Source organism: Falco naumanni, chromosome 9, assembly GCF_017639655.2.
Source record: "Falco naumanni isolate bFalNau1 chromosome 9, bFalNau1.pat, whole genome shotgun sequence".
Lineage (NCBI taxonomy): Eukaryota > Metazoa > Chordata > Aves > Falconiformes > Falconidae > Falco > Falco naumanni.
Window position 1 is genome coordinate 23,075,167 of NC_054062.1, and position 13,576 is coordinate 23,088,742.

At 43.7% G+C, this 13,576-nt stretch overlaps 1 protein-coding gene across 2 annotated transcripts in view; it reads left to right on the forward strand.

Moving 5' to 3' along the window:
- Positions 1 to 13,576, forward strand: part of SH3PXD2A (SH3 and PX domains 2A) — a 272,082-nt gene that overhangs the window by 242,626 nt on the left and 15,880 nt on the right. For both annotated transcript variants that reach the window (XM_040606729.1, XM_040606728.1), the window contains 3 exons: positions 6,417 to 6,534; positions 12,076 to 12,410; positions 13,273 to 13,322. In XM_040606729.1, coding sequence (XP_040462663.1) covers positions 6,417 to 6,534; positions 12,076 to 12,410; positions 13,273 to 13,322 — 503 coding nt within the window. The remainder of the gene's footprint in view (positions 1 to 6,416; positions 6,535 to 12,075; positions 12,411 to 13,272; positions 13,323 to 13,576) is intronic.

Below are 13,576 nucleotides of genomic sequence, written 5' to 3' on the forward strand. Positions count from 1 at the left end.
AGTAGACAGAAATACAGCGCATGAAACAAAAGAAAACCTGTTTGGGTATATGCTGTTTAAAGGGAGTGTGATGGAATGGACCCATCTGATGACTTTTTGATTACAAGCTGCAATCCTACACAAAAGGAAAAACCAGAAAGCACTGTTGTCACAGTCTGCCATTATCCAAAAGTAAATGTCTTTGACATTAAATTTTAGGAGGACTTAACAAGTTAAATGTGGAATCCCTAGTTTTTCTGCAACTAGTATGTTGTATCGTAGCTATTGAACAGGCTGGGTGAATACAGAAGAAATATTTCAGTCCCCACTACACTGTGGCTGCAAAGGTGACCTTTTACTGCTTGATAAGCATTGCCAAGGTGCCTGCAGGTCATCTTGCTCTGCTGTAGATCATATGATCGTTTAAGAGCTGTATTATAAATCCTATTTACGCATAAAGTTGCACTTTAATAAACGACATCTTCAAATTTCTGGGGGAAGACATGTGGGCACTCTTAAACTATCCTAGCCTGGTTTTAGATTGTTTCACATGGGTTGCCTTGACTTTGCTTCCAGCAGACTCAGAAATAGGCCCCTTTCCTCAAAATCAAGTGAAGCTGCATTGAAACTGGCCTGGCTTAGTACAGAGAAGAGTTGTATACAGTTTGTGGTGCCACCACTAGAAGAACCATTCTCACCTTCCCTAGCATCTTTCCTTTGCAGATCTGCAATGAATGAAACCAGACTTGGGATCGTACTAACTTCTCCTTGGCCAGGTTAGCTTCAGGTCCATCTCATGGCAGAGTTGCAAACAGTGCTGGGAGAGGTGGCAGGTGCAAGGCAGGATGAAGGAGGGGAAAGGGAGTGGTCTGAGCTACTGCGGCCCTAGGCATGCATTCAAAAACTGTTTGTAAAGCAGCACTTTAATTTAAAGCTACTGTTATTGTGTGTAGGAAAGACCTTGGACTGGCAGAATGCTGTTATGTTCCTGGAGGGACACAAAATGGTTGTTGTTGGTTTGGGTTTTTGGTGCTTTTTTTTTTTTTCTTTCTCCTTTTTTTCCTCTTCTAATAGACATGGGAGGGCATTAGGAGTCTGCTGCTTGTGAAGGAGTGACCCGTAACTGGCAAATACCACTGGCTGCCTTGTATCAGGTCTGTAGGAAATGCCATGGTTGTGTACATCTGTGCAAACCACATACTATACATAGCTGTAATGCAGGGCATTGTACAGCTCAAATGCTTTGTCCTGTATATATACACACACCTCCCAGTGGCACTGCAGCAACCTGGGCTACACTTGCTGGGGGGAAATTGCAGTTGCTAGAAAAAGGTTTCTCTGTAGTATTATGGACTGTCACAAGGACATGGGAACTGTCTTCTGCTGTTTTTTCCCCATCGGTCCACCAGGATCTGTCTCTATAATTCAACCCCAAGTCTCTACTGTTTGTCTTCAGGAGACTTTAGGTAGAACCAGAGTGAAAATAGAAGCCTGCCTTTATTTGGGGAGGAGAAAAGGAGGGAGGCAAAAGATTGATAGAGAAGTGAAGCTTTGGAATAAACTAGCATACTGAGCCCTGGGCTGCCAGGGTGTCTGGGAGGGCTGGGCAGAGCACAGCTACAAGTGGGTGGTATGAGTCTGGTAGTCCAAACAGTGCAGAAATTCTTGTTGTGAATGTTTTAAATAGTGTCTGTGTCTGGCGAGGAGGGAGAATGACACATACTAATCCTTTCCTTCCAAACTATCCAACTGGGTTGCAGTTGGGTAATGCATGATGTGACAGACTTGTATCGTAGCTTTTTGCCAAACAGGCTGTGCTTCTTCATGCGTGCCTTGTTCAGATTTACTAGTGCAGCTGAATTTCCAATAGAGGTACCTTCTTCAGTTCAGCTGGGGAAGGTACCTTTGAACTGCAAATTAGAAGTGAAGAAAATATAAGTGAAGCTGGCTAATTGAACAATTAGATCTCTGGGTATCGCACGCTAAGAACAGGGGTGTCTTTATGCCATTTTCATGTTGAAAGGGAGAAGGTCTCTCATCCCATTATTTCCAAAATGCAGCCTTTTAGCAAATGTATGTGCTTTGTAGCATGTAGTAAAGTTTATTCCACCCACTTGACCTCAACGGTGAAGTTGATGTAATGGAAGCTGCAGCTGGGGAATACAAATTATACTTTTGTTTGCATTTTTTTGCTGCTAATTGTTAAGTCAAAACTTAATGAATCAAAATCATGTTTATATTCTCTGTAGATCTGGGCATGCAACTTTGATGGCAGGTCTGGGACGGTTTGCTGGCTTGTGTTTTGTACCATTGCCTGTCATAGTATCTGAATGAAAGCATCATGGTATTTCAGATTTGTTAGTGTAACTTGGAGCGGTGTCTTTCTAATGGCTGATGCTCTGAAGAGTCTCTCATGAAACCATTTATCTGTGTTAAGTCTTCCCAGTAACTTTTTGTATCAGTCATGAAGTATCAAATATCTTCTCTTAAAGACTTTTGCATAGTAATCTGGTATGTTGAATGCTACATCAGTCCTTTTCAGTGACGCATCTGCTGAAAGCTCCACTGCTTCCTTCAGCAAATCTTGGTTTGTACGAAATGTTCACTGGCTAGAGATAATCTTTGACAAACAAGTCAGAATTACACCTTGGTTGCAAGGCGGCCTGTATCTCCAGAATAATGTTTAAGTTACAAACCTCATGTATGTTTGTGGTATCCCCTGCACCACTGAAAGAAACCAAATGTGTGTAATCTTGGCAATGGCTGTGATTTTTGCTGTGAAAGCACTTTGCAAGGGGAAATTGTAATGGTGGCTTCCTGTTTTGACCTGTAGGCTTAAAAATAGAACTGCTAAACAAAAACATTGTAGGACCCTCTTTTCTAAGTGGATTTTTAAGACTTTTGATTGTCTTGTGTCATGGGAGAACTTTTTCTCTGTGTTCCCTTCCTATTTCCGTGCAGCGTCTTTTTGCCCCCCCTTCCTCCATATAGGGAGGAGTCACCTGAAGGACATTGCTCTCAAAGAGCAGTAGTCTTGAGCTGAAAGCCACAGGACTGAAGATGTAAGTAGTGGAGGTGCTCATGGAAAGAATAAAACAGTAGCAGTTCAGAAAAGCCTTACCCGTGCATGCCAGTGTCATGGTACTTGGATGGGGCTCCATCCTCCTCAGTAGCTTGGTGTGTCTAGAGTGGGCCGGTGTCTCTGGTCATTCAGAGCCACTGATGGGTGGTATAGAGTGCAGTGTGTGCAAGACAGCAAGGCAAGAGCAGCAACAGGCAAAGCAGTAATCTCAGTACTGGCGGGGGGGGGAAGGGGGGGAAGTTAGGTAGCTGCTCAAGAGTAGAATCTTTCCTCAGTAAACCTAAGCAATGGTGAAAACCCAGGAAAGAGGCTGCAGCTCTCCCAGCTGGGGATGTGGCTTCCCCATGCAGCTGGCAGCTCCTGTTTTCAGTGTGCCATCTCAACAGCACGGTCAATCTTTTCTGGCCTGTTTCAGACAGAATGAAAGAAGTTGCAAGCTATCCCTGCTCTTCTGCCTTACCTTGAAACTAACTGGAAGTCCAGTAATCAGTGACTGGGAGGAAGGCAGGCAGGAAAGAACAGGTAGAGCAGTCATGTGTGCCCACATAGAATCATTTCGGTTGGAAAAGACCTTTGAGATCATCAAGTCCAACTCTTAACCCAGGACTGACAAGTCCATCACTAAACCATGTCCCTAAGCTCCACATCTGTGTGGTTTTTCAACCCCTCCAGGGATGGAGATTCTACCACCTCCCTGGGAAGCCTGATCTGGGCCTGCAACTACACATGTTCAGGCACTGGAAGTTGGGTTTGCTGGCTATTGTATTAGCTTGCGTGGATCTGTTGTCCTTTTCCCTGGCAAGCCACCCATCTGTATTTGGAATGGAGAGAGTGGATTTGCATGGGGGAGGAAGGGGTCTAATGTTTAGGAGGTGATTGCATCCTAGTTTGCAAAGGACCCTCACCCAAGCTTTGATTGCCCTTGGATGATCAGACTCAGATGCTGTTGGGGTTGATGAGTGACTACTCAATTCCTCACACACAAGAAGTCCTGCTGGAGCAGGAGCTTGGAAAGCTGTGTTGAAATCTAGGAGTGAGCACCTCACTTATGGCCCCTACCCTGTCTTCAGCAGAGGAAAGGAGTCTCATCCCCAGAGACAGCTCTGCACAGCAACAGGAGCTGAATAGCTGGCTTTAGCTGCAGCAGGGACTGCTGTTTATATGGAGGAAAAATAAGATAAACAGAGAAACTTCTGTTGTAGCTGTAGTGGCAAGGGTGAACTCTGATAGCCTGGGTTATAAAGCGGCTTTGGTGTGGTGGAGAGACAAAGCAGGGCCTTCTTCCAACGCCCAGCAAACACGTGGCTTAGCTCTTTGTTTCTGTGAAACATCCCTGGAAGTTTCTGAACCAATGTGTGTCTGGACAGTACAGCTCTGCACACCTGAACTTTCCCTTGGCCCTCTCCTCGCAGGGATGAGATGTAGCTGCCCAGGGATCTTCTGCTGTTCAGTTTAGTGACTGGGGCTCTGCATGCAGTGGAAGCTGGGCACGTAACTCCTTCAGCAGCCGTCAGTTGAAACTGAGGAAAAATGAGTCTGCCTTTACTGTGCAGAGCAGAAACACAGCTAGGGAAAGTTTCCTGTAACTTTGAAGCCAGGTTTCATTAGCAGGATTTCATTCTTCAGGCCCCATCTTGCAGTAGAGTATTTCTGTGGGAAAGGTGTCATATCCTGGTGGTGCTAATTACAAACAAGCTGGAATTCCTTTCCAGTGATAAAACAGTTGAAGCAGCCCTCCTAGGGGAGAGCAGGAGAGAGTATTTTTCTCTTGGAGGCAAAAGTTTTGACAGGTTTTACCCCTTCAGAACGAGAAGGATCCAAATGCAACCTGTCAAGGGAAGTTGCCTTCAGAGATGTAGCTTTGAATTTTCTGCCATCAAATGCTGTGCCAACATTTTTTTTCTTCTTCCTGAGGTATTATGTCGTACTTTGTCTGAGTAAGTTTTTTTTTTTTTCTTTAAAGTTTCCATGCTTCGCCCAGCAACAAAATGCAGTTGAGCCACAAAACCAAACAGATGGTTGGGTCTGCTGCACTCTTTCCAAAAGACCGTTTGCCTTAAGCTGCTGCAACCTTTTCATAGCTCCTTTGTTCTGCAGTGATCAGGAGCTCTGGATTCACTTAATTTCCTGCCCGTTTCTGTGCACGGACAACCCTCTGTTTGTTCCTGGCCATGCCTTATTGTCACTGCCAGTAGAAAGTGCTAGGAAGGCCAGTTGGGGTGCACTTTATTGCTTGCTGTCCCTGCCTTTGATCTAGCTACAGAAATTCATGCTGTTACATGCACTGTAGCTTGGGTTCAGGAGAGGGGTTTGGTAATGCTTACCATGCCTGCCGCTGCAGAGCAAGGCTGGTAGTTCACATTTTCGATGCCAGTTGTAATTTTTTTTTTAAGCTAATGGAGGAAAAGGCTGACCCTGAGCATGACTGAAATGCTGCAGTAAATGACTCCTGGTGGGTGGAGGAAGATGCTGACAAAGTGTTTTCTGCTCTGCTCATTGGTTTGCTCTTAGCAAGTCTGCTCACCTCTGCCTGGCTGGCAAGGGGATAGATGCTGGAGATTAATAGGGATGCTAAGGTTTTGGCTCAAACACTATGCTTGAAATCTAGCTTGTGCTTTTGAAGTATGTGTCTTAGTTCTGGCCCTCCTTTACCACCGCCACACGTGTATTTCTCTAGAGTGAGGTCTAGCCAAAAGTATGTTTGCAAAGCACTTCACAACCCATGAATGCAAATGCTGTATGGTCTCCTGTCAAATGCAAAACCCTTTTATTCTTTTGTCACTTTTTTAATGCTGTTTCAAGCTTATTGCTGTAAGTCTATGCTGTTTGGGAGGTGCAAGATCAGCATGATGGGCCAGTCCCTCTGAGTTGGGGAGAATCGGTCCCTCTCAGGATGCAGGGCTTGGATTTCAGTAACACAATGCTTTATGCAGCCTTGTGCGTGTTCAAAGAGCCAACTGGCTGGAGCTCCTGCGGTGACGCTTGGCTGATTTGGCAGCCAGATTGATTCTGTCAAGTTACAGTATGGGAGTTAAGTCCAGCTTCAAATCCTCTCCCTTACCCGCTCAAGGAACTTGGATGGGGGGGCGGGTGGGAAGAAGGGGGGAAGCTCTCTGGGGACTTTGTGTCATTATTGGCATGGAAACACTTTGTGATTATCGGCAGCAGGGTAGTGGCAAGGGGCTGATTATCTCTCATGTCGTCAGCATAAATAATCAGTGGGCCCCTGAGCAGGGCTCCGCCTTTTGTAATGGCTCCACGTAATCACTGCATAACAGTTTAAAAGCAAGCAGAACAGAAAAACAGCTGGACTAATTCTGACCCTAACTGATGTTGCCTTTTCTCCCCTCACTAGAAGAGAAATATGTCACTATCCAGCCATACGCCAGCCAGGGGAAGGATGAGATTGGGTTTGAAAAAGGGGTCACCGTGGAGGTCATCCAAAAGAACCTGGAAGGATGGTGGTACATAAGGTAAAGAAACATGCAGCCAGATTGCTGCAGAACCTGTGACAATGAGCTTTTCTGAGCATTCACTTAATGTTAGCATTTAAATAATTCTGTAGCAGGGCAAGGAAGCCCAAATTGTTCATAATACCTCTTGAAGAAATGTGAAGAAAAGGCTATGACGATATAGTGGTGATTAAAGTAACACTACAGTGTCTGCAAAAGCTGTGGACTATTCCAGCAGGGAAATTCCAGAACTTGTAGATTTATATTTTTTTTTCCTCCCTTCAAGTTAAAAGCCCATATCAGAGTTAAGATCTGTAAGACCTAACAAGGCTTTCTGTTGTGTGTAATTTTGATGTGTTTCCAATATAAGAGTTATTCTGTAACATGTTTAAATCTATTTATAGCAATGCTGAAAGGCTGATTGTGTTCTCTTGAGCTGTTTGGGGCAGGTACTGCTATTTTCAGGGATATGAGATCGGTTAGCTGGCTGTAGCTCTTTTCCAAACTAATTGGTGGTTTCAACTGTTTTGCCTGATTGCTGCCTGTCCACATTAGATATTCGTAATGTAGAGGGACTGGATTCCAAGGGCAGGCGAAGTTAACATTGTGTATCAAACTTTGTTATGTATTGAAACAGCAGTCATAGAGGAGACTTGTGACTTTAGAATCCCTTTTTTAGGTTCTTGTTGGGACAATGTAGGTTAGATATGTCTCAGTGATACAAGGTGTCAGAATGAGTACTTAATCAGAGCTTTCCCGTCTAGGTTCACACAGCACTTAGGTTTTAGCGCTCTTTCATAATTCTGCCCTTTGTTTTGCATCTTAAGTGTGAATCTGGAAGTGTTGTGACATCCCGTTTCTCTTTAAGCAAGATGTGATACAGCAGGTAGCTTAAAAACGGAGGTTTATCTCTCGGGCAGTGCAAAACATCTCATCTAGTCATCATTTTTCCATTCAGCCCGTAATTATAGTGATTATTTTTTCCGATTTCCCTCCCCAAGCCATAACTTGCTTTTGTTTGGATTCTGCCTGATTTATCAGCTATGAATGAGGACTGTAAAAATGCTGACTGAAGCAATGTTGTTTTTCTTGATGTCCCTTACTTAGAAAACTGATTCCCCCACCCCCGTCCCATAATGTTCCCATAGAGGGAATAGGCTAATAAAGATAGCAGTGGAGCCAGGAAGGCACTGTAGATAGGAGAAACTAAAAAAATGCCTGGGTTTGGTCAGGTCACATTTTTTTCTCCTTTAATCATTCACAGAAGTGGAATCCAAAGTTGCAGATAGAGGAATCAAGAGCACATAGGTTTTCTGAGGGGAAAAATGTTGCAGGACATCTTTAGTTTATTTTGGTATTCTCCTTCTGAAATGCAGCCTTATTACTACTGTAGGCTCCCCTTTGCCGTATTGTATTGTGCCATAGTTCTACAATAAGTAGTTTCTTTTTTTCCTTTTTCTCACATGCTCCTCTGGGCCGACCTAAAACACATTTTTCTATATAGCAGAGGTGCATTCTGATGAACGGTGACACTTGCTGCAGTGGCTTAAGTGGCTCCTACCTGGTGATCTGCTGGAAAGACAGTGGATAGCCCAGCCCATGGTAGTTGGGGAATGCAGCACGCCCTTGGCTTTTTTTGTAAGAGGCATTTTGGGTTGAGCCACCTGCCTTCTTGTTGAGAGGTGGGTTAGGTGCTCCCCATATATGTGTGACAAGTCTGTTAGGTGTCAGCCATCATCCTCTCTGCTGCTCTGGAGCACTAGAAGCACAGATGCAGTCTTGCTGGAGGATTAAACTGTTGTTTGAAACAGTTTTGTTTGTTTAGGTTTTTTTCCATGTGCAATACTCTTGGAAATGATGTGGTGAGGCATCCCTGCAAGCTGTTCCTTTGCAGCCTGGGTAGCTGATGTCTCACTTGTGCTGTTTATTAGACTTAAACTGCTCTGATTACTGTTACTTACTACTCAGAAGAGGATTCCTATTCTGCAGAAATACACTTTTCCGAGTACTGAGTGCCTTAGCAGGAACAACTCCTTCTCCTGCAGTGAGCGTGAAGGCAGAGGGGGCAGGAAGAGACTGGAGTTGAATCCTGCTGCCTTGTCTGCTGGGCTGGGTAACAGAGGCTGAACACACACATCAATGTGTAGAAATAAAAACAAATCCAGCAGCTTGCAAATGGAATCCACCTTAAAGACATTAGCTTGTTCCACCTTAAATATGTAATTTCCCCAAATTCCTGGCCATGTGCTGATCCTCATTTCCTGTCCTTCTTTTTCTTATTTTTTTCCTTTTTCTTTTCTTTATTTTTTTTTTTCCCCTAGCTTGCTTCCCTCTGGAGTAATTCCAGTGCTCTGGAGCTGGAAAGCAGATGTGACTTTCAGACTTGCAGAGGCACTTCTGATTTTTTTTTAACATTCCTATAGTTTGAAACCATTTTTTCCTTCATGTAATATAAACAGGGAGGCTTTTGGAATCACCGATGAACCAAATCACTGCACCCAGTTCTGCAACTCTCCCAATTCAATGCTGTAGAAACTAGAGGCAATATTAGTGTCATCCTTTATTTCGCCCTGTATGCATTATGACTTTAAAAAAAAATAGTAATTCGTTGAGACTCTGGAGAAGTGAAAGAAAGGCTCTGACCTGGGATCCTTCTTAGCGTTCTGCTGAGTTCAGTGGATCTGCGTGCTTCCTGGTATGTTCATAGTTGGCATTAGCGTCCATTATTTAGATCTTACTTTGTATCAGCTGCTGTTACCTGGAGGTAATCTCATGGGGCCCAAGTGGGTTGCAGGCTGAGTAAGTAGCAATTTGCTAAGTAAAGCTGTTGTTATTTGCCTGCATCTTCCTTTTGTGGTTCATTCCGAGCCTCAGCCCATGTCAGTGAAGTGCAGTTAGCGAAACGAGGAGGAATCTAGGATGGGGTTTGGAGTGTCTCCAGTAGGATGTGAATAAAAATGAAGGAAAGATACTTGTGATTTTAACTCTTAGACCTGAAATGAAGATCGTCACCAGTTCAGGACTTCTCTGAAGCTGATTAGCAGTTGCCTTAGTTCTTTCACTTACAAAATGGAGAGATCAAGTAGTCTTTTAACGTGATGTTTGCAAAGATATTTGAGATTAAAAAATTCAAGGACTAAGGTGAAAAATGTAAGCCTGTGTTTTTATTTGTGACATTGCACAAATAAACTGGCAGTTGCTGGTAACTACTGCTCAGCAATAACTTCACATTTAATTTACTAACTCACAGGACAAAATAACCAGCAACGACCTCTCTGCTGAGGGTATGTTGCCCAGTTATTAACTGTCCAGGTATTGCTGCTACTATTTATTTGGAGAAACTATGTGAGATCAGAGGCGTCTGAAGCAGAGGGGTTATATGGGCTGATCCATATACGTACAGTTGGCAGGAGAACTAACGAGCCAGTACAGAACCTGCCTGTGGCTGCCTTTCTGATCTTAAACATGTTAAGTCTCCCACAAACTAAGATGGATATAAACTGTTTTTTCTTGCTGATTTTGCACAATCAAGCTCTGTTGAAAGTAACTTTTGGAACTGGTGTGCTCAGTGCATTGGTCGATGTGTCTTTCTCACACATGAAAATCTTTATATCTCCAGATCATGTAAAGTTATAAACGTCCTTTAAGAAAAACCTCCCTGATGCACAGACGGCAGAAAGCATTGATCAGTAGCTCTGCAGGAGAGTCATCTACTGCAAAAGGGGATGAAGCCAAAGGTCTTCAGGGCTGGAAAATGGCACTGATACATGCCTTGCCACAGTAGGCGACATAGCACATTGAAACCTTTTTTCTTTTCTTTTTTTGGCTTGGTTTAAGGCTGATCAGAAAAGCCTCAAAGGGGACGGGATTGAATAGATCCAAACTGTATCTTGACATAATATCAATGGCTGAATGCTATGTATCTATTGGAAGTCAAACCAAGTCATTACCATTTTGCTACTTCTTGTTAGTCTCCATGCAGCAAACAAAGCTCAAAGCTGTTGGGATGGTTTCCTTTGACACCAGCATCTTTGGAAAAACTTGTTGCTAAACTCTCTGAGCAGGGAAGAACCCATATCTTTGCCTTCATGTGTGACAGAAGACAGGTATGTAGGGGGAAGCAGCATCCCTAGCATCACAGCTGATCTAGATGGAAGGCTGGGAAAAGGCACGATTTTGGACAGAAAGACCCTTGTGATCATTGCTAGAAGTACAGCAATTGTACTTGCTTTTGTACAGGAGGAGTAATGAAGAAGTCTAGGGAAGCAAACCTATACTGCATTTTCCTGTTCTCCCCATAAAGTCCTAGTGCCACTCTTGAGTGACTGGATGCAGTGAGTGAACCCAGGGAGTGCCCTGGTGCAGAAATCTCACCGTAAACCTCAGACTCCAAGTGTTGGCATGACAAAGTTGCTCATCTGCCAGGAAATGATTTGCTGATATTTCCCGTCCCCTCCCCAGCTCCTTCCTCTGCTGACTAATGAGTCTCCATTTTTATTAAAAAGCCTTAGAGTCCTACTGTTTTAACCTTTGCATTTCCTGCAGATTTCCTGAGCACCAGGATTTTAATGGTGCCTGCTTTCCCACTTACAGTTCAAGTGCCTGCTTTGGGTATCTTGAGAGGTTAGAGAGAAAGGTTTCAGTGACTCAGTCTGTAGCAAGTTAGGGTTTCATTAGGGAAACAGAGTTCATCCACGTGGCCCTCCCAGGAGTCTGACTGTAATCTGAAATCCCTGCTGAGGTGTTAGGAATGGCAGGAGTTAGAAAAACCATCTTCCCAAAAGCCCAGTTGTGGAAGAGTGACTTCAGTTTGGAGTGTAGCATGAGCAGCTCAGGCTGGTGTTCCAGGAACATGTACTGGATTCAGGTGTCTGTTCAGATTTCCCGGTTTATTTCTTCAAATAGCCCCTAGCTTGTTCAGGAAAATGAGTCTCCATCAAAGCCATTTTTCTTTAGTCAATTTTTTCCCCAACCTTGCAGTGCTGAAGGAAGCTGCAGTAGTGTGAGAAGTGTGAGACCCATATTCTTCATAAAAGAAGCTGATCCCAGAAGTCTGGGAGTTGTGGGAGGAGGGACAGTGTTCATTATGACTACAAGGAGGGAGGCTTGCACAAGGGCCTCATAAACTGCAGACGCAGGGGCTCTGTACACCCATATTCTACCCCTTTTCCATTTTGAGTTGCCGCTAGAAAGTATTAAACCTATCAAAATACGTTACTCACTAGTTTGCCTTATTTCTCTACGGGAGAATACTGAGTTTACCTGGTACTAAGCGTGACATAAAACAAGCTGGTGAAGCCCTTTGCCTTGTGAGTAACTATTTCTTATCCAAAGAGATACCTTCCTTAGGATGATTAGTGGCTTTTAACAGCAGTCCACGGTTCACTCTAGCTCAGCTGACTTTGAGATGTCTAATCAATAGGTAATAAATGGAGATCGCAAAAGCTTATCCAAGAACCGCAAATTTTGTTTTACATTATCATCTGTCACTTTTGCCTGTTATACCTGAAATGTGTGAAAAGGCTGTGTTTGATGTGGCGATGTTTCCTCTTGCATCTGCAGGTATCTAGGCAAAGAGGGCTGGGCCCCAGCTTCGTACCTGAAGAAAGCTAAAGATGATCTTCCATCTAGGAAAAAAAACTTAACTGGGCCAGTGGAAATCATAGGAAACATAATGGAGATCAGTAACCTGCTGAACAAGAAATCATCCACTGACAAGGAAACTCAAGCAGAAAACGAGACTGCAGAAACCCATATCAGCAAGAAAGAAATCAGTTTGCCCATCCTGTGCAACGACTCTAATGGCAATGCCATGATGACCCCAGACAAGCAGGCTTCCAAACTGGCCCAGGGATCCCCAGCCATAGCAAGGATAGCACCACAAAGAGCTCAAATAAGTAAGGCAGTAAAGTAGTCTGGGTTTCCACTGACTTGCAATCAGTTCTGGTTTTCTACCTTTCCAGGGCTGGCGTTGCCTGTCAGCTGAGGTCCCATGTGTCCTGATCTTATAGCTGAGTCCACACAGGCAGATCTTTGCATTCATTGTCTGTAGATCTGCATGGACTCTGGAACTTGGCCCTTCATTAGTAGCGATAAAATATAACTTCACTTTATACAAGGGCTGCCTGGTTCTTCTTTGTCTTACCCAGTATGTGTTTCCTTTTTTCTTTTTCCCATAGAAGATTTTTTGCTTTGGAACACTCTAAAATGTGCCCTCCATCTCCAGTAATGCAGGCGGTGTGTTAAAGTCAAGGAGACCACCTATGTCTTCTTTTGCATTTGTTCTGCTGTTTTCCTGGGGGCAAGTCGCTATAATGTTTTTACTACTTCATCTGCAAATGCAGATGCTAATGCTAGTCTGTGCAAGGAATGGCAAGATACTATGATAGAGGACAGTGTGAGTGTTATTAATTTAGCGGATTATTTTTACTGCTGGGGGGAAAACCAAGTATTAGGCCAATTCTTTGCTGGCCAGTCTCCAGTGGAGCTGGTCAGTTCCAGCAGAAAATACAATCCACTACTTTCTGGCAGTGATTTCCTCTTAAATTTGCTGGCTTAGCTGAGATGAATAGCTAAGTTACCTTGGTATTTCTAATATACCCTCATAGTTTCCTATCTTGTTTCATAGAGATGGCTTAAATATTGCAAATAGTGACTTCTAATACTTTCAAACTGTGTAACAGCAGAGAGCTGCTGAAAAATGTGTTTAGCAGTACTTATAAAGTTAAATAAACTCTCCTTTTTCCCTTTCCTGCTCAGGTTCTCCAAATCTAAGAACAAGGCCACCCCCACGAAGAGAATCCAGTCTGGTTTGTATTGGTTTATGATATACATTAGCAGTGGGGTAGGTGTGTGGGTGCTTTATGAGACTTTCTACAAGTACAAGGTGTGGGGGAGTATCCGAGAGCTCCTTTATTTGCATGCCTGTTCATTTTATTGTTGAAGTATTGAGCAGACGTCTGGACATCCTAATGTTAATCAAGGATTTCATTTTTTCAAAATGTTGCCCCAAATAAACAGGTATTGAGCGGAAGGGAGAACATCCTAAAGCTGCTGTGTTCTA